Below are 25,957 nucleotides of genomic sequence, written 5' to 3'. Positions count from 1 at the left end.
AGACATATATTTGCTTCCACTATCGAAAATTATTATTATTATTATTGAATTTCAGCAACTTACTTTCTCACAACTTCTTAATAATCCGCTAAATCATTACATCATATTAAGCTTCGGTAATAATTAACACGTCATACTAAGCTTCTCTTTCTTGGTATTAACTTATTTAGATGTAGCTTACACTTCAATAATACAGAAATAGACAATGATAACAAAATCATAAATTTTCCCATTAAACGATTAACAAGCCCAACACAAGAGGAACAAATTCATCAACTGTGTCCACAAAATAAAAAAAACCTCATTCACAGAATGCTAAGGCAGTAAGACACGGTTTGTAGACATACGAATGCAAAAGGAGAACGTGTATATGACACAAATTCTTATCGATCCGACCGAAAAGAAAATTTTCTAGGACATGAATTTGTTATCCAAATGATGTCCAGATTTTGGCGGGGACACGTTTCATGCTGATATGATCACACTATTCAAAGGACCGAAGCACATATGGGACTCTGCTGGCTATACAATCCATCTGTGAACTTGTTCCTGCTTCTTCTCCTCCGCTTCACAACTGTAAATCCTTCACCATCTCCATTCTTTTGCTTACTCATGTCAATTTCTTTTTCTTTCTCAGTCGAATGAGGCATCACCGCATTCTTTTCATCATTACATTCAGCAAAAGAATCATTATTTTGCTGAGCTGACTTGACAAGCAAGCTAAACAGTATCTGCCTTGCTATCTCTGCCTTACTGACATTAGCAGTGGTTTCCATTTGCAATGCATTTCTGGGAACAAACTCTGGTGCATGTGGATTCATGATTCTTCTTGTATCCCCGTATCCATTCCTGTCCCTGGTTTCCACATGCATGCCTTGACTAGCATTGGCATCATGTAAGTTTGTCACAGAACCTGAATCTGAATGATCAAGTATCGACAGTGTTCCTGATGATGGATTGAATGGTTTGGCTGCAGCTGAAATCTTGCTAGCATTTTTTTGTGTATGTCTTGCATCATCAGAAGCAACGGAAACCTCCTCAGCTTCTGATGAAGACTTCTCGTGTTGGCTTTCACCTTGGCAATAATCTCCCTTTGTTACATTCTCGATATTTACTGTAATTTTCTCCAACAAGGGCTTCAAAACTGTACCTGGAGGTGCCACAGCCACTTCTTTGTAAGATATGGACTTTGAAGCCATAAAGCTCAGAGCTGCTGGGCTACCAGAACTTTTGGCTCTAGTAGGTTTTGTTGGACTTAGTTGACCGGTAGAATCTTCTTTGAAAGCTAAGTTTTCAGGCTTTGATTGCCTAGATGAAGATAATATTTTTGAGAGGACTCTTGAACTTGATTTCTGTGGACTTTTTCTGATAACAGTAGTGCTCAGCTTTGAGAGATGAGAACTTCTGCAGCCAAACTTGCGATTCGCAGTGTTCCCAGATCGCCCTTTTGAATTGGCTTCTTGCCAGCCTTCATCTGATGATATCTCCTCCTGGTGAATAGATTCACTTGACACTGGTGGACTATACATAGGGACATTATTGCCATTTTTGTTCAGAATCTCATAATCCACCATGCCAGATCTTTCTTCTGTTTCGTTTTCTGCCATACCAGTAGCATATTCCAAGCCATCATAGACAACACCCACATTGCTTGGTGCATCTTCACGTTGAAGGTTTTGGTCACTTATTGGTAGAAGTATCTGAAAGATTAGAGATATAATCAACAACTATCAGTTGCATAATGAGGCAACACAACAGAAAATTTTACAAAACAAAGGTAGCAGCAGTTTATAATAATAAAGCAATTAGTGTCAAATATATAAGGTAACACCATGTAAAAATTTAGCAAAGAACCTTCCCACGCTGCTGTTTTCTCTGAGCATGTTCATTTCTATTGGAATCAAGCTCGGGACTTATAAAATCCAGAAGATCTGACACACTGCATTAAAAGAGTCACAGTTTTTTGGTGCCCTGAAATACTGTGTTGTATCTGAAACAAATAACATGGAGATACCAAGCCAGTACCTAAGGTGACCTTTACTTGCAATGGATGCATCTGATTTTGAACTTCCACTTTTGCCAGCTTCTTGCTGCTCTAGAGCTTTTGATTGTAAAAATTCAAGACATGCAGCTGCTTCCTGCATTAGAGTGAACATATTATATATAAGCATATATACAGCAACATTTGTCATTACATCTACCAAGTTATAACATTCTTTTATATATACAGACAACAAAAGTCACCACCTGTGTACGAATATCTTCTGATCCAAGCTTCTTTTTAAGTATCTCAAGATTGGTTTGCTCATGTTGCACACTAAGAGAATATGCTTCCATATAAGAAAGAGCTATGGCTATGGCATGATAGCATGTAGCAGTCTGTATATGATCTGGTCCTAATAATCTAATGTTGCATTTAAGAGCTTCATGTATGTACCGGAGTGCCAGATCATTATTTCCTATAGCCTCTTCCACCATAGCCACGTTTATATAAGCCGCTGCAGTGTTTGGATGAAACAGTCCACAGGTAAAATGAAGAAGGAATAAGGTACGATTTATATACCTGAGAAAAAAATACAACAATCAACAGAAATTCTTCATGGCATAGGCATTCTAAACCATTTTGAAGAGGAGAGTCATTGTAACCTACTTCAAAGCGAGCTCGTATTGTTGCATACGATAGTAAAAGACAGAAAGGTCTCCATAGCTTTTTATTGTGTCAGGATGATCAAGCCCAAGCTCCCTCTCATTTATATCAACCGCCTTTTGCTGATATATTGTGGCCTAAATAAGCAAAACTCGAACAAGTTCATTAGCAACAAAATGATGGAAAGACTCTACTTTCTACACTACATGAGAAGCAAATATAACAGAATCTTCACCTGATTACCATAACCGGCTTGGTAAAGAACCACAGCTAAAAGATTATAGGCACTTGCAGTAATTCGATGATAGGTACCACAAACAGCCATCATCTTCACCAATGCCTGCAATTAAATAAACAAGTTGTGCATAGAAAAATAACAGATCATGCTTAAGGCAGATAACAAACAAGATGATTATATTGTTACCTTTATTCCATAATGTACAGCTTCCACATTCTTTCCTTTATCGACAGCAATTTTGGCTGATTCTAACAAATTGCGTCCATCTACGGAGAAGCATGTTACATGCTGTAGAATCAAGTATGATACTCTTGGTAATTGGCTCAGTGATATGATAAAACTACTAGATCAAACATAGAATCCGCTTGGAGGTTGATAAAATCTAAATTCAGTATCCCACCTTGCAAACAGGAACCATGCTGATAATATCATATTTCTTGAAGGGCATGGGAGAATCCAAGTCATAATCCCTCGTAACCAACTCCAATCCAACCTGTACGAGAAAACCATAACATATTATAAACTCATCATCTGAAAATAATAGCACAAGCACAAGCCAAACTGATGATACCTTGTGACAGAGCCCTCTGAGAACTGATAATTTCCTCAACTGCTGAAACTCATCGTTTAATGTCCATCCAAATTTTTTGGATATAACTACACGGAGCCACTCAATTCTGAGATAATGATCATCACTCAGATTTGTTTGGTCAGACGGCCTCATTTGGAAGCCTCCAAATAAGAAATTCAACGTTGATGCAATAACTGAAGATAAGTCTTCCACATAATCAACCGAGGCAATTACTGCTTTAAGTAAATGCTTGAAAGCTCGTGTAACCATCTCATGGATACAAAGTGATTGAATGTGTGGGAGATCCACTGCTAGTTTTACCTGATCCATAAAATGCATGACAAGATCAAACTGTAATACCAAACCAGTTTAAGTACAATAGTAGATTTTACGCAGTGTAAGAAGGAGGGATCTGAGGGAATAGAACTCTCACCACTTCACCCAATGATGCCATCTGTATTCCTCTTAAATGCATAAAATCCGTTAGTGTGCGGCCATCAACCGGGGAAATCTCAAGCGAACCAAACTCCATAACCTAAAATTGTAAAGAATTCAGTTCTCAGACCATGTAATCATGTTATCCATAAAAATTATCTGTTGGAGAATCTGATGGTACCAGCTTTGGCAAAGCAATTTCATCATAATAATTGTGTGCCATGTTAATCAGCTCGTCAACTTTCTGTTGCAACAAGAAGCCACATTAAGTGATAGAATTAAAAAAAAAATTGAAATGTAAACATTGGCATGTTAAAAAAAGGACTAAAAATTCAAAACATGGACAATTTCTAAGGAATGAAAGCCAAAGAAGAAGCGAGACAAAGAATATATAAGTAGTTTGTAGCAAAAGTTTAAAATGAGTTACAAACCTTTGAATGAAGACCAGTACCAGATACCTTAAGATGCAAAAATGCTGTGTGAGAAAGAAGTTTCTTCAACTCAGTAAAATTTTCTAAATCATCAGTGACTGCTTCAACTTTATCAGATGACCCGTTCACATGCACAAGTTGGTAATCATTTGGCGCTGTCAAATCTGTACCACCTATACTGGTTTCTTCCTTTTCCCTCCTCTTCAATGATTTAAACTTCTTTCCAAGACCATTAATATTTTGTGCAGTTTCATTGCCACTATCTTTTTTGGAAATATTATCTTTTGATATTTCCTGTTTCTGCAGATGCTGTATCCAACTGGAACCAAGTTCCCATCGAATGGACCTTTGAGGAAGAACTGCCTCCTCCTTTAACTTTTCCAAGGATTCTTGAACCTTCTTCCGAACTAGATATTTAGAAGAATCAGAATCATCCAAATTTGATAGAGATGTCACAGACCCTTCCAATTGATCAGCATCAACTGCAGACTGGTGATGAAGCAGTAGCCTCAAACTGTAAATATCTCAGATTCATTAAGATCAAATATTTATGCAGCTTATTACCAACATAAATGACAATAATATATATTTTAGTTCTCCTGTATAATTTCCCCTTAGGAATTAGAAAGCACCAATAATGCCTGGACTAAAGAGATCGATCATAGTTGAAGAGAAGTTTCACATTTAGTATTGTATTAGATTAGATGTGCTCATACCTGTTGATATTGAGAGCATTAACCTCACCATCTTGCTGATCATCTATTTCAATATCTTGAGGTTCAGACTTGCTCATGTTGGTATCACCCACAACCCTCACCGTTGCAGTGTATCCGCAGAGCTGTACAACAACAACAGTCAACGAAGCAGTATCCTGCACCGAAGAAAGAAAAAAAGCATGGGTCTTACATGTGGAAATTTAAGCTCTGAACACATGAACAAGTGACAACTTACATGCACAATTACATTCTCATCTGCAGTCAATCCTTTGAGTAAATTCTTCTGTGCTTGCTCCCCCTTCTTACTATCATCATGCTTAAGGATAGTGTCTGCGGCATCACGTTTGACTACAATGGATAGGTCCCCTACATAATCCTCATGCACGATTGAACCCGGAGAACACTTCAACTTGGATGTTATTACGTGGTTTATAGCCGCAACAGCCTTAGATATTGAGGTGTCAAGAAACAGATTGTGAAGCAGAAATGCTTTTCTATCTCTGACCTCTCTCTCCTCCTCAGTTTCACAAGGAAGACAAGCCAGTTTAGCAAACTCTTTAGCCCATGGCCTAAGATCATGTTGACCATTTCGCCCCTGACCGCCACAGTATTCATCCTCATCATCAGCAGGATAGTTCCAAGTAGATGGAGGGAGAAGCCATGTATTAGCTCGCAACCCAAGTGGAAGATTCCCAAACTGATGGATGAAGGACCAAAATGGTAAGAAGAAACAAACATATAGGTAGCATTTATTTTGAGGTAATGAGACTGAGAGAATAAGACTCACTATCATCAAAATTTCAGTATTTCAGTAATTCTAAAAAGTGGGGACGAAAGAGACTAAAATTTTTAGAGATAGAGACTGAAACTTTAATAATATTTTATACCTAAAATACATTCATTTCAATTAATTAATTAATTTCAATTTCTATCTCTCACTTTACACAGAATACTGATCTCTGTGTCTTAGTCTGTGTCTCTGAGTCTAATTTTGAACGATAAAACAAGAGAGTTTCAGTGGCACCTTATTGCGTGCAAGAAAAGCTTTCATGAGAGCGCCATATGCCTGCATTAAAAATTGAAGGTAACTGTGGCTCAATTATTATAGCGCGTGCTGCACAAACACAAAACAGAGTGCAAGTTCATACATACGTTAGCGAAAGCTCTGGTGAGGTGTTGGAGAAGATGAAGTAAAGAGTGGGTCCGAAGGGATCGCTTTCCAAGAGAGTAGAACCCTTTCTCTGATGCAACCACCTCTACTACCTTCCCATTGCATATCTTAATCTACAATCCCATTTCAATTAAAAAATAATCATAATTAGTTACTATGGACTCAGGCTCCGTTACAGTTACAAAAGATGTCGAAAGCTGCAACCTGAAGTTCAAAGTAGTCTCCCTCACGTCTTTCATCTGCATTCTTCAGCTCACGCCTCTTCAAATCTGCACCAACACAATCCCATAACAATGTGCAATTTAAGCTAAGATTGCCACACAGCAACGAAGGAGGAAAAAATACGAACGTAAAATGGGAGGAGAGAGGTGAGAGAATGAGAAGAAGTCGTAGAATGTTGAGAGCATCGGCGCTGGGTGGAGGGCACGCCTGCCGCCGCCGTTGCCGCCGTTGGGTTTGTCCGGTGAGCTGGAAATGATGTTGTTGTCTAATTGGGCCTTTCCATTCTTCTTGGGCTTGTGGTTGGGTTTGGGCTTGGAGAACCTTGTTGTGCAGGAAACGATATCCAATAGTCGGCGCACGTGTTCAACTGCTTGGGACTCCTCTCTATAATCCTCTGAAATATTTTGAGGGACCATACTAGATTAGACAAAAAAATAAATTAATCTAAGTGAAAACTTAGGTGAAATCGACTACACCTGAAATTGATACCTAAAAGCCGTTAGATAATTTGACTGATTAAACTAAATTTCCACCTTAACCTAAATACATAATACTCATTTTATTTTTCAAAACATATCTGTTATATTTCATATTTCAAGGAAATTACAAGACAATTCTATAATGGCCTGTCTCAGCTGTGGCCTTTCAGATTGCTCAAAGTCATAGTACATTCATAATTAAAAGATGGTACGTAAGTATTGAATGTGAGACGAATGTGGACACGCCCTTTCAATTATTTTGATTTTTGAGGCTGATGATCAAGGATAAGAGAAACGCTCTAGCGCTTTACCAATATAATATATTCTTTCTTAAAAGATTTATCTTGAAAAAATAATTATTTTATTTTATAAATAATAATCACGCAGTTGGCATTCTACATATGGTTGAAGAATGGTGAAGGAGGAGTTTTCATACACTTACCCTCAACCATTCTCAGAAAGCATGGCTTCAAAGTGACAACTTGTATTCTGTCATTTAGTCTCTGCCCCTTCACCTAAAGGAACACATTATTGGGTACTGGCTTAAATGCATTGCTGAAATGCATAAAAAAGTGCAAAAGAATGTAACCTGGTGTGATAGAGAATAATTGGTAAAGTGGCATGTCTCCACATTCTGAGCAAGCAACCTTCTCACATCAATTATCTTATCAGTAGATACACCCTTCACCAAAGTTTCAATAGACACAGCAACCCTAATCAGAAATGTATATTAAGCCAAAACCATAATGCCAGTTCTGGAAATCAAAAGCCGTACCTTGAGAACAACTTGTGAGTCATATGGGGTGACCACAATTATGTCAACTAAGGAAGGCTCTATTATTGCTGGAAAAGTAGTAAAAATTAAAAAAAGTAGTCGTGAAAACCTAAAAGCATAATATAGTTTAGTTGAATGTTATTTTGAAGTGAAAAGATGATGATATCGTTTCGCAGCAAATGGAGAGCTCTTATAACCTTTGTCTTCCTTTTTCTTCTTCGAGGCCTTAGCTTTGTTAGATTTCCCTTTCCCTGATCTGGGGGCCATTGACCTTTCTTTTTTGCCGTCACGGAATAAAGTGTAATTTTGGCAATGAGAAACTTCTGAAATTCATCAGCAACGCCCCCAAAATGATAGCTGAAAACACAAGAAAGGGTGTGAGAAGAAAAGAAAAATAGTGTGCTTTGTGGGCTCCACTTTGTGCTAATAACCAGGCTGGCTTTTCTCATGAAGAATGAAGAACCACGTGTGTAATATAACGCCGAAGGGAGGAGCTTAGTGACCCTAGACTCTCATTCCAGAAGGTATAAAACAAAAACAATGTAACGGTATCTGAGGAGAAATTCTTGTGTGCGCAATGTGCTGATAATACGAGTTTTAAGTGGGAATATTTGCTTCAGAAATTAAATTTAAAAGTTTTAAGTAGGACTATTTCTTGGTAGGTAAACTTTTTGTGCAGCACGTGTTACACGCCGTCTTCTTTTGGATAGTGATATCTATCAAACAAATAATATTTGATTTTTTTTAAAAAATTTTGATGAAATTTTTAAAGAAATGGTTAAATATTTACAAATTTATTTTAATTTATTCTTTTATTTACCTATTAAAAACAAAATTTTATATATTCTTTAAACAGCCCGATATATAATAATAAAAATCAATACCATTCCAAGCTAAAAACAATAAGAAAATTATGATCAGTTACAAGCAACAACATACCAATAAATCAATTTCAAAATTTTTAACACATTTTTGTTGTCTCTATTTAGAATTAGAATTTTTAATTCAAATCAAGTCTTTCTGTTGCATATTTACTTATTTAAGGAGTACTTTTAATGTATGGTCAAATTAAATCTTGTTGGTATATATCCTTATAGAAACATTTTAAATATTCTGAAAAGTATCAGTACTCCAATTGTTTTAACCGTTATTTTAATTAATATATATTATATATATTTTTTATAATTCAAATCAACGGTTAAAATAAATGGTGTACCGGTACTCCCGGTACACTTGAAATGTTTCCTATCCTTATACCCTAACCCCTCTCAGTAAGCAGCACACAATCTTTATAAAGTGACGGGTCAATGCTGATGCAACGGATACAGCTACAAACGGATGAGGAGATCATGGTGATTACTTTCAAATAAGTGTTTGGGACATTTTTGTTTTTAATCAAATCAATAGCCTGTCATTATCTTTCCACTGTGAATCTGTGACAAATGAATATTTTTACCATTTTGTTTTTGGGCAACATTTTTCCCAAAAGCATCTGTGATAATGGAGCCTTTTGGACTCAAAACAAGAAAGAAACTCAGCCCGAGCCCAAGCCCAAGAGAGAAGTAAGTATTGGGCCAAGATCCAAACGGCATACCGTGACAGCAACTTACGCGAACGAAGTGATTGCATGTCTCTCGGAACAGGCAAACAGCCAGTAGTGAGAAACCAAAAAGGAAGGCGCGAAAACGTCATAGCAGAGTCAGCGTGAGAGAGTGGAATGCCGGAGCTTCCAGAAGTGGAGGCGGCCAGGAGGGCCGTCGAAGACAACTGCATCGGAAAGAAGATAGTGAAATGCATTGTTGCTGATGATCCAAAAGTCATCGACGGTGTCTCTCCGTCGGAGCTCCAAGCTTCGGTGGTCGGCAAGACCATTGTCGCAGCTCGCCGAAAGGGAAAGAACATGTGGCTTCAGCTCGATTCACCTCCTTTCCCTTCCTTCCAATTCGGTATTCATCCTCTTTTTCTATGTTGCCTCGTCATTTCGTTGAACCCTAGCGAAAAGAGTGAGCTACTTAATGCATTTTTACTCGTTTGTATCTCAGGCATGGCTGGTGCTATATACATAAAAGGCGTTGCAGTTACTAAGTACAAAAGGTGAGGCTACTTCTTACTTGGACAGTGATTATTATGAGTTTTCAAGTTGATAACAAAGGGTTTCTTTTTCTTATTTTTATAATTTCACATGCATATCTCTTTTATTGGTCCTCATTTCAAGAGGATATATCAGAGCCTTGTGTCAATTTCTTATTTTATTTTTTCAGCATCTATTTACAAATTTTATTTCATTCTTTGAGCTTATATAATTATTGTTATTCTTTATCCATGTCTATAACTGCTTCAGCTTTGAATGTTACTTCCTGGCAGTGGTTCTGCCCATGAAAGTCTATTGTTAGTTTATTGGGTGTAAACATGCATGCAGGTCTGCTGTAAATGACGAAGAGGATTGGCCTTCCAAATATTCTAAGTTTTTTATTGAGGTAAATGTTGTCCCTGCATTGATCAGTGGAATGCTAGAATTATATCACTAGTTCACTACTTGGACCTGTGATCCCTTGGAATTAAACACCAATTTCATTTTATGCAAATTCAGCTGGGCTAAAAGATGAAAATGCATGTTCTAAAGTGTTTTTTCCTCCCAACATCTCGTTCTCTTTTCTCGAAATGGAATTTGTTGTTGTGGACGCGCATATCTTTATTCAGTTGGAAGATGCAAGTTGATGTGATGTTAGAGTAGGCTAGGTTATGGTTCTGGCAAGTATGACATTTTATTCAATTAATTCGCCTATTTCCGTAAACTTGGTTCATGCTGAGAAAATTAGTATTATCATCTCAATTTAGTGCTTGCGTTTTAATTATTAAAGGAACCTTACTGCAACTAGCTTTGTGTTCAAGTAAAATAATGAACTTTCTAGTTCATACCTATACTAACTAGATTATTGGCACAGCTAGGAGATGGCTTGGAGTTGTCTTTCACCGACAAAAGGCGATTTGCTAGAGTTCGCCTGCTTAAAGATGTATGGTGACTTCCACTTGCTATCCAAGCCTAATTTCCAAACAATTTTTATCAGTAACCTCACTTTTCTCCCCTCCTTGATATAGCCGACATCAGTGCCTCCCATATCTGAACTTGGTCCTGATGCACTTTTGGAACCCATGACACTTGAGGAGTTCACTGAATCTCTGCACAAGAAGAAAACTGAAATCAAACCCTTGTTACTTGATCAGGTATTAGGTGCCTACATTTATCATCACCTTTTAATGATTATACATATTGTATTTATAGGAGATTTTAATTTTCCAATATCTGCAGAGCTTTATTTCAGGTATTGGAAATTGGGTTGCAGATGAAGTGCTATACCAAGTACGTACAAGCTTCACTTTCTTAATAATTTTGAATCTTTGAGACTCTCCAGTTATGTTTTTAATTTATTAATTTAGACTCTTAAGAGTGATATTTAGACTTTTTATATTACATCTACAGGATGATCACTGGAAATCCAATTTTATTTAGGTAGAATTACGTTTGAAAGAATGCTCATTTGCATCCCTGTGTCTTGTTACTATGAATATAAATTCTTATTTTTAACTTTCTATATTGCAAAAACACGGGGAGCCCCCTATCCCCATAGACCATAGTCATTGTTGCATCTTAAACACATCATTAAGAAATGGCTATCCAGTGATATAATTCTTGTTACTGTATTCTAATATTCTGATTTGGCACTGTTATTGGTTTGCATTAACCGCAAATTGTTTTGGAATGTATGCATTTCACAGTATTTAGCATCTGGCTTTGCATTCTTTTGTAGTTAGTAGTTAACATATTGTCCTTCTAGTGTTGGATAGAGATCAAACTATAAAATTGCTTGATACCTTATTTCCTTTTATCCAGGCAAGAATCCATCCTCGGCAAACAGCTACTAGCCTTTCGGATGAAAGTTGTGCAGCTTTGCACAAATCCATTAAAGAGGTGCGGAATGTTGTTTTCTTCTTTGAAATGTATAGCTTATCAAATTATATACTTAATAAAAAACATAGAGGATAAAATATGTAGGTTATTCAATATGCGGTTGAAGTTGATGCTGAATGTAGCTGTTTTCCTCTTGAATGGTTATTTCATTTTCGTTGGGGGAAAAAGACTGGAAAAATAAGTGGTGAGGCATACTTCTCTAATATGTATTAGTTAACAAATAGTTTCATTTTACAGGTCATTGAAAAAGCACTTGAAGTTGGAGCAGATAGTAGTCAGTTTCCTTCTAGTTGGATATTTCATTCACGTGAAAAAAAGCCTGGCAAGGCTTTTGTTGATGGTTTGCTTTCTTACTTTGTGTTGAAAATAAAATTAAGCATTTTGTTGGTACATGTAACATGGATTGTATCACACTGTTTCATTCATGCTGAAATTTCCAATCATCTATTTAAAAGAATATATTTACCTATAACATTTATTTCATTTTTAATAAATATAGTCTTTTTCTTCTGCATGCATTTTATATGAAATGTTCCATACTTCCCATTTCCCAAAAAAAATAAAATGTAAACCATGCTAAACATTTATGAATTTTCATGCGATGGCAGGGAAACAAATTGACTTTATTACTGCTGGTGGCAGGGTATGCCAATCTGAACACTTCCCTTGATTGTCTTTTGTCATTGTGTTTTCTATTTTTCTGATCTGAAGATGCTCTTGGTCCCTAGACCACTGCGTATGTGCCAGAGTTGCAGAAGCTGAGTGGATCACAAGATGTGAAAGAAATTGGAAAATCTAGAAGGCAAACCTCAAAGAAAAAAAGTATTGATGATGACGATGAAGATAATGAGAAACCAACAAATGGGGAAGAGGATGATTTGGGAAGTCTTAAATCAAAGAAGGCGAAAAAAGCAGGAGGTGGAGGTAGGAAGCCTTCCAAAAAGAAGTCTGAGGAAAGTGACTATGATAATGATGGCGATGCCGGTTCTGATGAGAATGATGATAATGATAATGTTGAGAAGAAGAAACCAGGAGGGAAGCAATCAAAGAAAAGAGTTCAAAGCAGTCAAAATAGTAGGAATGCTAGAAGGAAAGTTAAGTAGCCACTATTACGTAGCTTGCTAGCTGCTGTGCTATTCCCTCGAGAACAACAGAAGGATGGATTATTTTGTACCTGCAACTTAGATTAACTATCTTATGTGTTCTCTATGTTATCTATTGCCCGGTTGGGCTTCCTCAAATCAATCATGACCTATTTTAATTATTTCAACCAGAAAATTGGGATAAAGGGATCAGCTGACAGGTTTTGTACTTATTGTTAGTAGTCATGTCTCCAAAAATCATGATTATAGTTGTTTCTGAAAATAGAATGGTTAGAGTTATGAAAATACAGGTCAATTTTCATCCTTCATTAGTGATTCAACTAATATAAATTCGATAACCATTTGTGTAAGGAAGTGATTGAGATTGGATTAGCTCATGCCTCATCACATCTCAATCAAGTTTTTACCATATTGTTGCGAAAGCATCAAGGTAATAAGTCATCATGACCCTAAAACAAATAAAAGCCTGATCTGTTCTGAAAATACATTGCCATCGTATTGGTACCCAAACGCTTTGTTTTGTTGCTGCCGAGAATCACAAATGAAATAAAAAAATCGCAATTTCTTCTAAAGCATTAAAGGAAACGGAAAGAAAACGAAAAGGAACAAATATAACACGACAATAATTCTTAGTTCTTTCGTTCCGTTTGCTTGCATGACGGTTAATTGTTCAAAAACAGTTAATTTTCTGTATATATTACGGAGCCACTTACATTAAACCGACATTTCAGAATACGGTAGGAATAAATTGCAGAAAAAATAAAAATAAGTGAAGCAAAAGGGAGGAACAGGTCTATGTGTTTTTTCATTGAAACTTAGAATCCAACTGATATATGGTGTCCAAGACATTGAAACCAAAATGAAGTTAGAATGTAATTCAAGCTATACTATAGACAACTGCAAACCCTAACAGCTAATCACAGTAGTATCAATACTTCAATACCTAAAAAGCTACTTGAGAATCTATCTAAACGAGGTATTTGTTCTAAGATTTCTTCTTCACAAGAGCATTTGAAACATGCATAGGAAATTATTCGTACTGGAACCAATCCTTGGTACATGTAATGGCTTCAAGAGTTAGAGCCCCCAACGAACACCTATAGCTATCCATTTTTCTAATTTGCATGTCAAAAGCAGAATCTGCAGAAAGAGTGGATACAGGTATAGACAAAATATCAGATGCCATTCTAGACAAAGTGGGGTACTTCCATTCCTTTCCTCTCCACCAGTTTAGAATATCAAATTCTTGTACTTGAGGCTCCAGAGGTTCTTCCAAATACTCACTCAATTCTGAATTAAATTGATGGTCACCAGTGAAGTCAGATATAAAAAGTTCAATATCAAAAAGCCCATCTTCAGCAAAGAGAGATCCATTAAGTGACTCTTCATGGCAGGGCTTGGGCTCAGGCTCAGGCTCAGGCTTGTGCACTATAGTAGCCTCGTTCCCTTCATCACCATTTGTTGCTGAAGAAGGAAGCATTTGTATGATATATTCAACAAACAGTTCATGTAGACCATCCTCAACAATTCTTAGCCGTGGTTCAGAATTCTGACCAAATATCCTCGCAAAAGTGGATTCTACAAGTTTCATTTTATACCTTGGGTCCATGGCTACAGCAGCAGCCAAGATGAGGCAGCTTTCTCTCCAATACCGATCAAATTTCTCTTGCAAAGGCATAACCAGTGTACTGTAGAAAGGGTCCTGGCTGAATGCTGCGTGTGTCAACTCTAGCAAAAGGTTTGATGCTTCAGGGAAAAACAAGTTTGCAGTTGGGTATGGTCGAATAGTTAAGATGTTAGCTGCATCGTACAAATACTTTAAACACATGCAGAGCTTTTCCACATGCTTCCAGTCATCCATAGTAAGATTCATTTTATAATCAGGACCGGAGTCATCAAAGCAACCAAAGACTTCCTTTAATTCACAGGCAGCAGCAAGCATTCGATAAACTGTATCCCATTTATTTTGATCATCAACTAAGAGCTCCATCATACTAGGGACTTGAAGCTGTCGCTTTAACGCAAAAAACTTCTCTTCATGAAATTCTGAAGATTTCACATACTTCACACTCTCGCGAATTTTACCAACAGTTTCTTTCATTGCCGACAGTGCATCTAATGCAAGACAACTAAGCACACGGGCATAACAGTTCTGGCTTAATAACTGACCATCAAAGATCACAGGGTTCTTAACAGAGAGGAGACATCTGAGATTTCCCATCAAAGTCCCATTTGAGAATAACTTATCAAGTGTGATGGTGAATAGCCGACCCTCCAAATGCCAATCATTTATGCAAGAGAGTATAGTTTGATTCAAGGAATTGTCAGAATCAGGAAAAGGCACCATCATAACACTGAGAATGGGATGATGTAAGTTCCAATCACCACCAATGAAGTGTCCTCGAAGAAAAACATAGGCCAATGTCTGGTTTGAAGTCCAATAATCCACAGTAAGGTTGACTCGTCCAGGAATCCCATTGATGACATTTAAGAGGCTTTGCTTTTCTCTGAGGTACATTGCGACGCAATCCCCTTGAACATCTTTTAAGCTTAGTGGATTGTACTGAGGTTGAAGTAACCGCACAAAATCAATGAAACCCTGGTGTTCCACAATATGAAGTGGATAGTCATGCAAAATGATCATCTTAGCTATGTTGTCATTGCATTGCTCCTGGTCAAATGGTATGTGGGCATCGTGAGACATTGCTTTTGTGAAATGTTTCTTTGGCGGCTGAACATTATCTTCTCCAGAAGGGGTTTGGTGATTTTTCAGACAGATTCCTAATGAAATGTGCCTCTTGAGATGGCTTGTGCCAGATTGTTTTGAACCTGTCATGTAAGCAAATTCCTTATTGCATTGTTTACAGTAAGCCTTAGCACATCCAGGGCTAACAGTTTTCACAGTGAAGTACTCCCAGACAATAGATTTCTTTCGGCTTCGCATATCGGTTTATGTTTCTGAATCAGTGCCAGGGGCTACAAGATTATTAACGTCCACCATAGCAGGAATAATCCTAGAAAAACAAACAAAAGAATTAAAAAATTAGAAAGGAGTACGAAGGGATTATCAGAAAATATAATCATTATCAAAAAAGAACAATAGTTACAGCATACAATTAACAACTAACACGTAAAGTAGAAAATCACTTAGATACCAAACCCTTACGTTCTTAAGACCCAATACATTCTGTCAAAAAGAAGGTCGTAACTTCTTCTTCCTCCCTTTTCGCGAATGGAGTGGTTGCGGTTTACAATGGGAGCTCAAAAGAAAGAAAGAAAGAAAAGAAGCGGGAAAGCATATAAACGCGCCACAAAGAAACCACAATAGGTAATCAATCAATGATGAGTCGAACACCAAACAGACAGAGAAAAAGAAAGAAGAACTATATGTGATGATGATTACAGTTTAAAGTGATTGAACCTTCACGAAAATGCCGAGAGAACTTTGTAAAAAGGGGCGGTTGTGGCGGCGGCGGCGGTGGCGGGAGAGAAAAAGAGAGAGACGGCTGAGTTGTGTTGGCAGCAAAAAGGGATGTGCGTCGTTTCAGTTTCGGGAAAAGAAAACGAAGGCGGTTCACAGTGGTCACCACTCACTCCGGAGTCCGTGCGGCTGAAGCAAAACCCAATTCCAATTTAAGGGTTCTCACTTCTCACTTCCCTACCTTCAGTTAATACTTAATACTTAATAGTTAATACACATCTTATTCTTTACTAATAAATTTTCAACATTAATTTATTAATGATATAATGAACAACATTAATGGAATCATCATATATTTAAATATAAATATATATTATCATAAAATTATAAATTGATTGACACTTGTGCCTAGTGTAAATTTTAAAAATAAATATTTTAATAAAAGAATTTATTGACCTATACAAATTTATGAGTAACTTTATATTACTCACATTAACTATAATTTCATTATAAAAAATATTTAAAAGTATTTTTAATTTTTAAAACAAAAATCTCAAGTAGTACAAAAAGTAAAAAATTCTGATTTATCCATCACAAAGTGACTCAAAATTTTAAGAAGAAGTACGATGTGTATAACGAAAGTTTAGGAATATTTGATTTAATAGGATATCAAATGTTTATTATTTTTATATTCGGATAATTATTCTAGATCGTATGAATATATCGTGTTTGAGAAATTAATAGTATTTTATTCTGAATATTTATTTTTTAACTCATATTAGACCAAATAAATAACCTATACAAATATTTCATTGTCTACCTAGCACATTCAAATTTTAATTTCCTTATTATTACACTTTTAGAGAAATGGTTCAAGTGTGTAAGCAGAAAGCAGCTTGAAAAATATCGATAAAAGCAGGGATTGTGGTGAAGTTGGAAGTTGCAGAGCTGAGTGAGACAGAAACAGTTAAACAGAAACGGAAGAGAGACGATGCATCCGTACGTACACGACTTCTCTGTATTGGACCTCAATTTCAGCTGCGCTTACGCTGACACCGTCATCAACCCCTTCGCTTATCGTCGATCGCTGCTAAACGACGATTACTTTCTTCCCCAAAACGACGCCGCTTCGCTCTCTCCCAAGCATCGCCACGATGGAACCTCCCCTCTCCCTCTCGGCATGGATTGGAGCCCTCCCCCTCGCAAATGGGTATCTTTCTTCAATTTTAGCTGAATTTTCCCCCTCTTATGTTTCTCTACCCATTGCGTGTGTGTATTTTAACTATAATTCGACTTCTTCAAGTTATTGATTTGTTTCAAAATCGAATTCAGGATGGCCGCAACTCAGTTTGGCCTCATGATCCTCACACGGGTTGGAGTTTCTGTGTCACTGTTCCTTCCTGGGTTACTGTTCCCCAATCCGGTGGTTCTGAACCTGTTGTGGTAAAATCTTCTTCTTCTTCTTCTTCTGAACTTTAAGTTTTTATAGTTTACTTCATCAACAATTTATATAAAAAGTATCTTTTTTTATTAATGAAATGCAACAAATTAACATTAGCTTGCATTCATAATTTGCTCCTGTTCAGTTGAGTTGGTCTTTCTCAACCAAAAAGTACTTTAAATTGCAATTGTGTTCTGTTTTACCCTTTTTTTACTATTAACTTTCTTATGTTATAGTTTTACAGGGTTCTAGTTGGTATACAATCCCCGGAGGGAGTCACTAGTACGCGAGTGATATTGCGCAGATTTAGTGATTTTTTGAAGCTTTTTTCTGATGTAAGTGTGTTTTCTAACCATCTGTTGTTCTAGTCATGAATGTGCTATTTAATTGTCAATATTGAGGTGTTTATCTTCTTTTTTTTTTCTCTCTTATTTCTTTTTTGGTTTCAATTTATCAGCTGAAGAAGGAATTTCCTATGAAAAACTTGCCTCCTGCTCCATCGAGAAAGGTTTTGAGAATTAAAAGCCATGCACTTTTGGAAGAGGTAGATAAGTTACCCATCATTTGTTTGTGAAATAGTTCTTTTATGCACTTCAACACTGATAAACTGATTATTTTCAGCGAAGGTGCTTATTAGCAGATTGGATGGAAAAACTGTTATCAGACATTGATGTATCAAGAAGTGTCCCAGCAGCAATGTTTCTTGAGCTAGAAGCTGCTGCTAGATCTGGTATGTTTTCCTTATCACTTTATATCAGCTTTGAAGCCATTCCTCTTTATTCTAGTGAAGAAAAATAAGGCCTTCATAACATAAAAATTTAATGCCTTTCTGTTGATATTTTTCAGCATTCCATGATGTGAATCAGCATATATCAGAGAAAACATCTGCTAGTGGTGCTACACCATCAATTATGTTCCGTGATAGTTCACATGGTTCTGTAAATGCTGATAATTCATTCATTACATCCGAGTCTGGTAACGATACCTCTTATGAGGTTTCTGAGCTGGGATCACCGCGGCATGGAAAAGATAAATGCTCTGGTCGTAGCATGGAGAATTCAACATTGGAACATAATTTGATTAATTCGACTCAAACTCATGATCGTGCTGCATCCAACAAAGGTTTTACTAAGGAGGATAGTAGTGCGGACAAGGTCACTGCAAATACTACTGATGCTATAGCTCTTCGCCTGGATGGAACTGAGTTTCAACCTGGAACACAGAAGTCTAAGTTGAATGTTCATGTCAAGAGACTATCAACGGAGAGCATTGACAGTGATTTTAGTTCTGTACAGAATAGCGAGACATCAAATTCAGCTGCGAACAGTTTGCTTCAGGATGTTTCTCATCATCATGAGAGCTGTGAACCATCCAGAAACTCTTTGGTGACTTTACCACTGTATGAGCGACACAAGTTGAACAGAGTACTTACTACTCAGCAGCAAAGACTGGTCACAGCGAAAACGGATGTCGAGGATCTTCTAGCAAGGTTGAACCAAGAAATGGCTGCAAGACAGTATCTCATGACCAAGGTATCCAATATCCAATATATATTCAACGGTTTTCCTTTATTCTGAATTTTTAGATAGATATTATCATTGGTCACTTGCTTAATTCATTCCTCTGTGTGTTTAGGCTAGCTTATTTTGCATCTAAAGTAGCTCATAATTGAAATCTCCCTGAGATAGCTTTTGAAAATTAAGCAATTACTCACCGAAATTTAATTGAAACATGTAAAGTGCTTTAAGTTTATTTTTAGCATACAGCTATCTTCTAATTTTATAATGATATAAACTGTTACTTCTATTGAATATAATGTCATTATGCAATGCATGGGTGTGCATAGGCAACATTACATTAATAGAATTGCTTTAATTTTTATTAAAATGACTGGTCATTAAATAGAGATATAGTAATTAGTAGTTACAATGAAATGACTTCAATTACAATGATGGAAAAGCGAAAACAAGTGATGATATATTTTTGGACTATTTATGTTCATCTATTGAATGTTGCTTCATTTTACTTGTAGGTCAAAGATTTAGAAGTTGAACTTGAAACAACTCGATTGAACTGCAGAGAAAACATGCAGCAGGCTGTTTTGACTGAAAAGGAAAGATTTACGCAGATGCAGTGGGATATGGAGGAACTCCGGAGAAAGTGCCTGGAGTTGGAAATGAAATTGAAGTCTGAAGAGGTTTGGTTTTGATTATTGATTCTAATTATTACTTTATTCGATACCATTTTGGTGACCTATAATGAAAAGTTATAATGATCTAGGATGAAAGGGTGCTAGCAGAATCAACAAAAGAATCTGTTATCCAGGAGAAGCAACTATTGCAGCAAGAGCTAGATGCAGCTAGAGAACAACTTGAGCAGTTGCAGAAATATCATGACGAATTTGAGACAAAATCAAAGACAGATTCAAAGTTGCTAGTAAAGGAGGTCAAGTCACTGAGAAGCTCTCAGTTAGAACTGAAACAGCAGTTAAGTGACTTGATGAAGGAAAAGATAGATGTGGAGGTATGGTCCTTTCTTTGCTAGTATGAAGAGATGGAAATTGGATGCACTTAATCTAATTCTGACTAGTGATTTGTATAACCATATGGACGAGTATTTTTCTTATGATACACTTGACATTTCTTAGTTGTGATGCTTTTTTAGCGAAAAGAATATTTGAATCTCTGTTTTGGTATTCTATTTGTTAGTAAATCCGATTAATTTCATCATATTTTTTATGCCGTATCTTGTTCAGAGAATTCTCCAGAAGGAAAGACAAAGAATGGAACTTTTACATAATGCTAATTCAAAGTTGCTGCATGAGTGTGGAATCCTTCAAAGGAGGCTTAAGGAGTGCAGTGTAAACTTCCTTGTTGAAGAGGAAGATAAACTGACTGTTGACGCTTCACCATCTGATGCTTTGGATTTATTAGCAACATCTGATAACCGGATTGGTCTTCTGCTTGCAGAGGTATTATGGTTACCTTTAACTAACTTTTTCCCTCGGATATTAACTCTTTGGGGCCTTTTACTTATTATTATTCGTTATGTACTGTTGCCTCTATTCACTGTTTTTATTACATGCTGTGTGCAAATTGGGAACAGGCACAACTATTAGCACAGGATGTAGAAAATGCAGGTGTTGCTCTGGACGAGTCACGTGATACAGCAAATTCAGGTGCGACAGGAACAACTCCTCCTCATGATGAGTTGAGGAAGATGCTGGCAGATGTGTTTGTAGATAATGCCAGCTTAAGGAAACAAATAAATTCTGTCATTCGTTGTGCTCTAAATTCCAATATAAAATCAGGGGAGGGCGAGGAAGGGGAGGAGGAGGAGGAGGTCCATTTGCAAAAAACCGTTCTAAGCAAGTTCTTGGAAAGATGACGTGTTTCTACTTTCTATACTGCATGTATACCCAATGGCAATGCTCGAGTCTTTTTATGTTATAGGCTCTCATGATTATTAGCGTATTTAGAACGATGGTGATGCAGCAGGATGCTGTTAGAAAAAAACTAGGGTGAAATAGAAATTAAAGATAAAGATAAATATGGAGGACAAAAATTGTACTTATTCCTGGATTAGTTTTAAGGTGTTAGACCATAAAAACGTTTGTTCATCTGTTCATTTGTTCATTTGTTCATTTGTTCATTTGTGGCGGTTTTGGACATGTTCATTTTGTTAGGGTTTCGCATCCCTACTAATGTATAATTATTTAGTGTTTTTAAACCCAATATATATAAGGTTTGACTCTAAAACCCTAAAAAATGTTAGCATTTTGGAAATTCTATCCAACTAATATATAATTTGGTAAAAATTTATATAAAGTTGTTTTTATATAAAATTGATAGTTAAATTTTTTTAAATAATTCAATATAATTGATTAAATTATTTTTTAATTATTTTTAATTATTAGTTTTAAATAAAAACAACTGTATATAAATTTTTATTTATTATTTTAAACACTAGATAATATAATTTAGTGCATTTACCAGTGTTATTTAGGATATTAAATTTTAAAAGAATATGTTTATTTTACGGGAATTTTTAATTCCAATTACAATTAAATATTTTATGCCTTAATAATATATAAATTTGGAGTTTTAAATATTAAAATGCTTATATAAATTTTGAACTCTTATTACATATTTATTATTTAGTATTTCATATCCAATAAAATTACTCATTTTATGGGGTCTTCAACCCCACTAGTCCACCACCATTAGAAAAATTATTTAAACTCTTCAAAGTATATAAATTCGTAAAGGGTAAAATATATTTTTTGTCTCTTAAGTTTGGTAAAAGTTTTAAAAATATCTCTAAATTTTATTTCAACTTTGTTCCAAAAGTTTTTTATTTGTATTGAATATACCCTCAACAACTAAATTTTCAAAAAATTTAAAACCAATCTAACAATGCATAAAAATTATGCTTAATTTGCTTGTGTTGAGGGTAGTTCTTATGAAATTGTTGTTTAATTGATTTTAAATTTTTTGAAAAATTAGTCAGCATGAGTATATTTGATGCAGATCAAAAACTTTTGAGACAAAATTAAAACAAAATAAAACTCAAAAATATTTTTAAAACTTTTGTCAAACTCCATAGACAAAATGAGTTATCTTTTTTTTTTAAAATCTTATGAAAAAATAAAAATAATTTTATATTTGGATATCTCATACAAAAAAATCTTTTTATTTATCAATTATGTTTGAATATAATGATATAAAAATATTTTTTTATTTATTTATTACTTAAAAAATATCTTTTTTGAAGGAAAAAAAATCTTTAAAAAAAATATGTAAATTACAATTTCTAAAAAAAATACTTTATTATTTTTCTAGTATTTTTACTACTAAAAATTTACCAAATACACTAAAAAATAAAAAAATCTCTTTTTTATCAAAATAATAGCACCCAAACAAACACTTTACCCATTTAAAAATTTAAATCCTAAAAAGACACAAGGAGGTTTTAAACCTACAACTACAAAATTATTCAGGATTTTAAACCAGAACATAATATCAGTTTGAAATTTTAAACACAAATAATATGTTCATTTTGTGTCATTTTAAACCATATAATATATAACTTAATGGAAAAAATATGAGTATTCATAAATGTATGGCTTTAGCTGCTATCTGAAAACTAAATAAATATACACAGAAAGGACAAGTGATATTTGATGTTACAAATATGAACTCGCGCGCCCATTGGGGCTTCTCGTAAAATGACAGCACAACTAACCAAAATCAATGTGAAGTGCATAACCGGACCGAGTCCAGTTCTAATGCATCGTTAGTTATGGTCAGAAACGATCCTCAGATCATAAGGCCAGGTTCATTAAACTAATTGCCACCACCAAACATTCCCATCATGTCTTTTGCAGATCCCATCTGCTTCATCAAGCTCTGTAGCCCGCCCATGCCACCTATTTGCTGCAGCATCTGGGGAGGGAGGACTTTGCCCATTTGTTGGGCATTCATATTTCGAGATAGGGCACTCATGTCACCCTTCTTTGGGAATTTAAGCCCTTTCATTTTGCTCCAGATTTTCGCAAGACGCTTGTATTCTTCCAACATCTCCATTACTTCCCTTACTTGACGACCAGAGCCCCGAGCAATTCGCATTATCCGAGATTCATTCATGATCTTTGGGTTTGAACTGTCCAACTCTGAAACATAGTACTAAAGGGTTAGGATAGCATGTGAAAATTATAACAAACCAAATCCGGTACACAGTTTATATTTTCAACCACCAATTGATATTTGCTTGCCTTCATTTGTCATTGAGTCCATCATTGTCATGTAACGCTTAATTTTTGCCTGGCTTTCTTTCTCACGGCCTTTTGGCATTAATTCAGCACTAAATCCTGGAAGCATGGAAAACACCTACATAAACCAACCAAGAAATAAGTCAAAATAAAAACAGCAGCAATAATCACACAGGAACCAAAGCAAAAATAAATTCAATCATACTTCATATGGAGCTAATAACCTGGCTGATAGGGCCCATTTTAAGTATGTTTTGAAACTGCTCATACATAATCCTCAAGGTGAAGTTTCCTTCAGACAGCTTTTGAAGCAGTTCTGGCTGTTGATCCATAGGAACGACTTCATGAATTTTGTCCATAAACCCAGACCAATCACCCATGCCTAGTACAAAAGTCCAAAAGATTAAGTAAGAATGCTGGTTGAGAAATATAATTGACAAATAAATAACTAACAGGATGAGGGGAAATAAAACGGAAAATTATGGGGCACGACAGAGAATTCATCAGCCAACGATGACAGCCCAACAGCACATACCTAACAGTCGGCTTACAAAAGGTTTAACATCAAAAACTTCAAACTCATCCATGTGTTCTCCCGTCCCAATGAATATGACAGGACTCTTTGTTGCCGCAACACTGAACATATAGAATTAGTGGCTAGGTTAGGTGTGCAAACCATATAATAAACGATGCATTATATTTAAACTTGTACACAAAATATACACACATACACATCCATTTCAGAGGCATATAACTTATCTTTTGAGATCATGCAATCATGCAAAATATAATATTATATAATGTAGAATTGAAATGCGGTTCATATTCAGTTGAAAATATTGTCAACTCTTTGAAACGTGGTTCATAATGAACTGCTAAATTCATTGGTCTGCAGTTTCACTCTAGTAAAAGGTGATATTAATGATGATAAATTTGTTCTAGTCAAGTAGTTAACACTTACGCACTAAGAGCACCACCACCCTTTGCATGGCCATCCATTTTAGTAACAATTACAGCTCCAACTGCAACACTCTGCTTAAACGCTTGAGCCTGATCAAAAGCAGCCTGACCAATACTGCTATCCATAACAAATATGACAAGATCTGGTTTCTGAACAATGCAAAGAAAAGGCATTATTATTTATTGGAATGCAGTAGCTAATATCAATGCACACAGCTTATATAGATAATACCGTTGCTTCTGAAACTTGACGCATTTCTTCAAAAAGAGCAGCTTCCTGTTTGTGCCGTCCACTGGTATCAACGATTATGAGATCACAGTTTTCTTTTTTGAATCTTTCTACAAAATCATAAGTTAATACTAAGTAGATATCCTCGGGCATAAAACAGAACAATGCTTTTCACAACTTACTTCAAGTTTATAAAAGGCCTATGTCCTTAGTTTCTTTGAAACAACATAAAAGGAGAAACACAAGCAAAAATGGCATGACTTTTCAAATCATTAAAAATCCATGCATGGAAGTTTAGTAGTATGATTCAACACAGTGGACATGATAGAGTACATTAAATTCTAAGATGATAATCTGCCAGTTATTTGACATGCCCCAGACTTAGTGTTGTTACATGGGATAATGTCCAAATCGCAACAAGTACCTTCCATAGAAAGGGATCTTAGCTTTAGTGGCATTTTGCTTCAATTGATCAAATGCACCAGCTCTGAATGTATCTGCACATACAAGTGCTGGCTTCCAGCCCTTCTTCTGATGATAATACGCATACTTTGTACAAGTTGTGGTTTTTCCAGATCCTAAATTCATTTAAGAATCGTACAGGTATCAGTGCCATATTGCTTAGGAGTTAGGAATATGCATAAACCAAATGTGTAAGGATGGGTAATTCAACTCCCAGGTTCCCAGTACCATTTGTGCCAAGTTGAACATAAAAACACATCATAAATAGTCAGAACTTTCAGCTTATTTAATAAGCAGCATACCTTGTAAACCAACAAACATGACGACACTTGGCTTCCCCTTTTTTGGAGTGAAAGAAGGCTTCCCAGCATCCAGCATTTTACATAGTTCGTTAAACACAGCCTAAACAATAGCACAGAATGTAATGAGAGAACAAAAAACTACAAAGCACAAACCCACTCTGCTAATGAATTCAGAAATTGACGAACAAAAGCGATGTTATGACACAGTGCACGAAACAAAAGAAAGTGACAAATCCAACAGGAAATAACTTAGCAATTCCATACATTCCAACTCTTTCTATGGCATCACACCACACTTCTTTCCAAAATACGAAGGAGTATCATCATAACTAACATCAAATAAGTATTAATATGAATGTGATGAAGGAATATGACGTTACTTGTTGGATGATTTTGCGCTTGTTGTGACCAGCGGCGAGATCTTCGAGGTTGACAATCTTCTTGATGTTGGTCTGCATGTCGCGCACCAGCTTGAATTGAACATCGGCCTGGAGAAGAGCTCGCGTGATCTCGTTGAGGCACTCGTTCAGAACCTTCTCGTCGATCACCGTCGCATTGCTCATCTGCTGGAGAGCACGCGAGATGCTCCCCCCGAGCTGTGCGAGAACCATCTT

At 36.0% G+C, this 25,957-nt stretch overlaps 5 protein-coding genes across 11 annotated transcripts in view; 2 read left to right on the top strand and 3 right to left on the bottom strand.

Moving 5' to 3' along the window:
- Window positions 1–159: 159 nt before the first annotated feature.
- Window positions 160–8,267, bottom strand: LOC107459570 (protein REDUCED CHLOROPLAST COVERAGE 3). 2 transcript variants are annotated; one of them, XM_016077801.3, is made up of 22 exons: window positions 7,883–8,267; window positions 7,686–7,753; window positions 7,500–7,592; window positions 7,353–7,425; window positions 6,559–6,825; window positions 6,414–6,478; window positions 6,191–6,322; window positions 6,063–6,104; window positions 5,274–5,735; window positions 5,039–5,193; window positions 4,323–4,836; window positions 4,073–4,135; window positions 3,890–3,991; window positions 3,457–3,777; window positions 3,286–3,378; window positions 3,072–3,173; window positions 2,883–2,987; window positions 2,651–2,784; window positions 2,248–2,563; window positions 2,026–2,138; window positions 1,855–1,939; window positions 160–1,700 (listed from the first exon to the last, which is right to left on the bottom strand). In XM_016077801.3, exons 1-22 carry the CDS (start codon window positions 7,950–7,952, stop codon window positions 489–491), a joined length of 4,587 nt encoding a protein of 1,528 aa, XP_015933287.1. In that variant the 5' UTR covers window positions 7,953–8,267; the 3' UTR covers window positions 160–488. The 2 variants fall into 2 exon arrangements, with proteins under 2 accessions (XP_015933287.1, XP_052107884.1); XM_052251924.1 differs by lacking the exons at window positions 6,414–6,478; window positions 6,559–6,825; window positions 7,353–7,425; ... (1 more) ...; window positions 7,686–7,753; window positions 7,883–8,267 and having other exon boundaries at window positions 162–1,700; window positions 6,063–6,126; window positions 6,191–6,317.
- A 1,046-nt stretch (window positions 8,268–9,313) lies between these two features.
- LOC107459568 (formamidopyrimidine-DNA glycosylase) lies at window positions 9,314–13,040 on the top strand. Of its 3 annotated transcripts, XM_016077799.3 has the most exons (11): window positions 9,314–9,631; window positions 9,728–9,779; window positions 10,105–10,162; window positions 10,631–10,699; window positions 10,785–10,910; window positions 10,996–11,046; window positions 11,578–11,655; window positions 11,740–11,836; window positions 11,906–11,995; window positions 12,264–12,298; window positions 12,384–13,040. In XM_016077799.3, exons 1-11 carry the CDS (start codon window positions 9,403–9,405, stop codon window positions 12,756–12,758), a joined length of 1,260 nt encoding a protein of 419 aa, XP_015933285.1. In that variant the 5' UTR covers window positions 9,314–9,402; the 3' UTR covers window positions 12,759–13,040. The 3 variants fall into 3 exon arrangements, with proteins under 3 accessions (XP_015933285.1, XP_015933284.1, XP_015933283.1); XM_016077798.3 differs by lacking the exon at window positions 11,906–11,995 and having other exon boundaries at window positions 11,740–11,839; window positions 12,384–13,038; XM_016077797.3 differs by lacking the exon at window positions 11,740–11,836 and having other exon boundaries at window positions 9,315–9,631; window positions 11,893–11,995; window positions 12,384–13,034.
- Window positions 13,041–13,726: 686 nt separating this feature from the next.
- On the bottom strand, window positions 13,727–16,399 carry LOC107459566 (zinc finger BED domain-containing protein DAYSLEEPER-like). Of its 3 annotated transcripts, none has more exons than XM_052251923.1 (2): window positions 16,162–16,399; window positions 13,727–15,772 (listed from the first exon to the last, which is right to left on the bottom strand). In XM_052251923.1, exon 2 carries the CDS (start codon window positions 15,700–15,702, stop codon window positions 13,789–13,791), a length of 1,914 nt encoding a protein of 637 aa, XP_052107883.1. In that variant the 5' UTR covers window positions 15,703–15,772; window positions 16,162–16,399; the 3' UTR covers window positions 13,727–13,788. The 3 variants fall into 3 exon arrangements, with proteins under 3 accessions (XP_052107883.1, XP_020982476.2, XP_052107882.1); XM_021126817.2 differs by having other exon boundaries at window positions 16,180–16,399; XM_052251922.1 differs by lacking the exon at window positions 16,162–16,399 and adding an exon at window positions 15,925–16,140.
- Window positions 16,400–17,074: 675 nt separating this feature from the next.
- On the top strand, window positions 17,075–21,255 carry LOC107459565 (PX domain-containing protein EREX). 2 transcript variants are annotated; one of them, XM_016077792.3, is made up of 10 exons: window positions 17,075–17,389; window positions 17,512–17,622; window positions 17,857–17,955; window positions 18,078–18,164; window positions 18,242–18,350; window positions 18,467–19,152; window positions 19,653–19,817; window positions 19,901–20,143; window positions 20,376–20,591; window positions 20,726–21,255. In XM_016077792.3, exons 1-10 carry the CDS (start codon window positions 17,171–17,173, stop codon window positions 21,005–21,007), a joined length of 2,217 nt encoding a protein of 738 aa, XP_015933278.1. In that variant the 5' UTR covers window positions 17,075–17,170; the 3' UTR covers window positions 21,008–21,255. The 2 variants fall into 2 exon arrangements, with proteins under 2 accessions (XP_015933278.1, XP_015933279.1); XM_016077793.3 differs by having other exon boundaries at window positions 17,195–17,389; window positions 17,865–17,955.
- A 1,390-nt stretch (window positions 21,256–22,645) lies between these two features.
- The window catches only part of LOC107459564 (signal recognition particle 54 kDa protein 2), a gene marked incomplete in the record, with an annotated part of 3,506 nt that continues 194 nt past the window's right edge, over window positions 22,646–25,957 (bottom strand). Inside the window, 9 exon segments of the mRNA XM_016077791.3 lie at window positions 22,646–23,291; window positions 23,394–23,508; window positions 23,615–23,772; window positions 23,926–24,026; window positions 24,352–24,500; window positions 24,583–24,726; window positions 24,997–25,157; window positions 25,344–25,443; window positions 25,724–25,957. Coding sequence (XP_015933277.1) covers window positions 22,966–23,291; window positions 23,394–23,508; window positions 23,615–23,772; window positions 23,926–24,026; window positions 24,352–24,500; window positions 24,583–24,726; window positions 24,997–25,157; window positions 25,344–25,443; window positions 25,724–25,954 — 1,485 coding nt within the window.

This window comes from Arachis duranensis, chromosome 7 (assembly GCF_000817695.3).
Source record: "Arachis duranensis cultivar V14167 chromosome 7, aradu.V14167.gnm2.J7QH, whole genome shotgun sequence".
Taxonomy (NCBI): Eukaryota; Viridiplantae; Streptophyta; class Magnoliopsida; order Fabales; family Fabaceae; genus Arachis; species Arachis duranensis.
Note: the sequence above shows the minus strand (reverse complement) of the source record. Positions and strands in the feature narration are given on the sequence as shown.

Bases quoted from the DNA above. Each gene is read 5' to 3' on its own strand.
- LOC107459570 (XM_016077801.3), bottom strand. From the start codon at position 7,952: ATGGCCCCCAGATCAGGGAAAGGGAAATCTAACAAAGCTAAGGCCTCG. The intron at 3,778-3,889 runs GTGAGAGTTCTA...TTTATGGATCAG, and splicing joins TGGCATCATTGGGTGAAGTG to GTAAAACTAGCAGTGGATCT. The intron at 1,940-2,025 runs GTACTGGCTTGG...CTTTTAATGCAG, and splicing joins GCAAGTAAAGGTCACCTTAG to TGTGTCAGATCTTCTGGATT.
- LOC107459568 (XM_016077799.3), top strand. From the start codon at position 9,403: ATGCCGGAGCTTCCAGAAGTGGAGGCGGCCAGGAGGGCCGTCGAAGAC. The intron at 11,837-11,905 runs GTGGTGAGGCAT...TCATTGAAAAAG, and splicing joins GAAAAAGACTGGAAAAATAA to CACTTGAAGTTGGAGCAGAT. The intron at 12,299-12,383 runs GTATGCCAATCT...CTTGGTCCCTAG, and splicing joins TTATTACTGCTGGTGGCAGG to ACCACTGCGTATGTGCCAGA.
- LOC107459566 (XM_052251923.1), bottom strand. From the start codon at position 15,702: ATGCGAAGCCGAAAGAAATCTATTGTCTGGGAGTACTTCACTGTGAAA.
- LOC107459565 (XM_016077792.3), top strand. From the start codon at position 17,171: ATGCATCCGTACGTACACGACTTCTCTGTATTGGACCTCAATTTCAGC. The intron at 18,165-18,241 runs GTAGATAAGTTA...GATTATTTTCAG, and splicing joins GCCATGCACTTTTGGAAGAG to CGAAGGTGCTTATTAGCAGA. The intron at 18,351-18,466 runs GTATGTTTTCCT...GATATTTTTCAG, and splicing joins AGAAGCTGCTGCTAGATCTG to CATTCCATGATGTGAATCAG.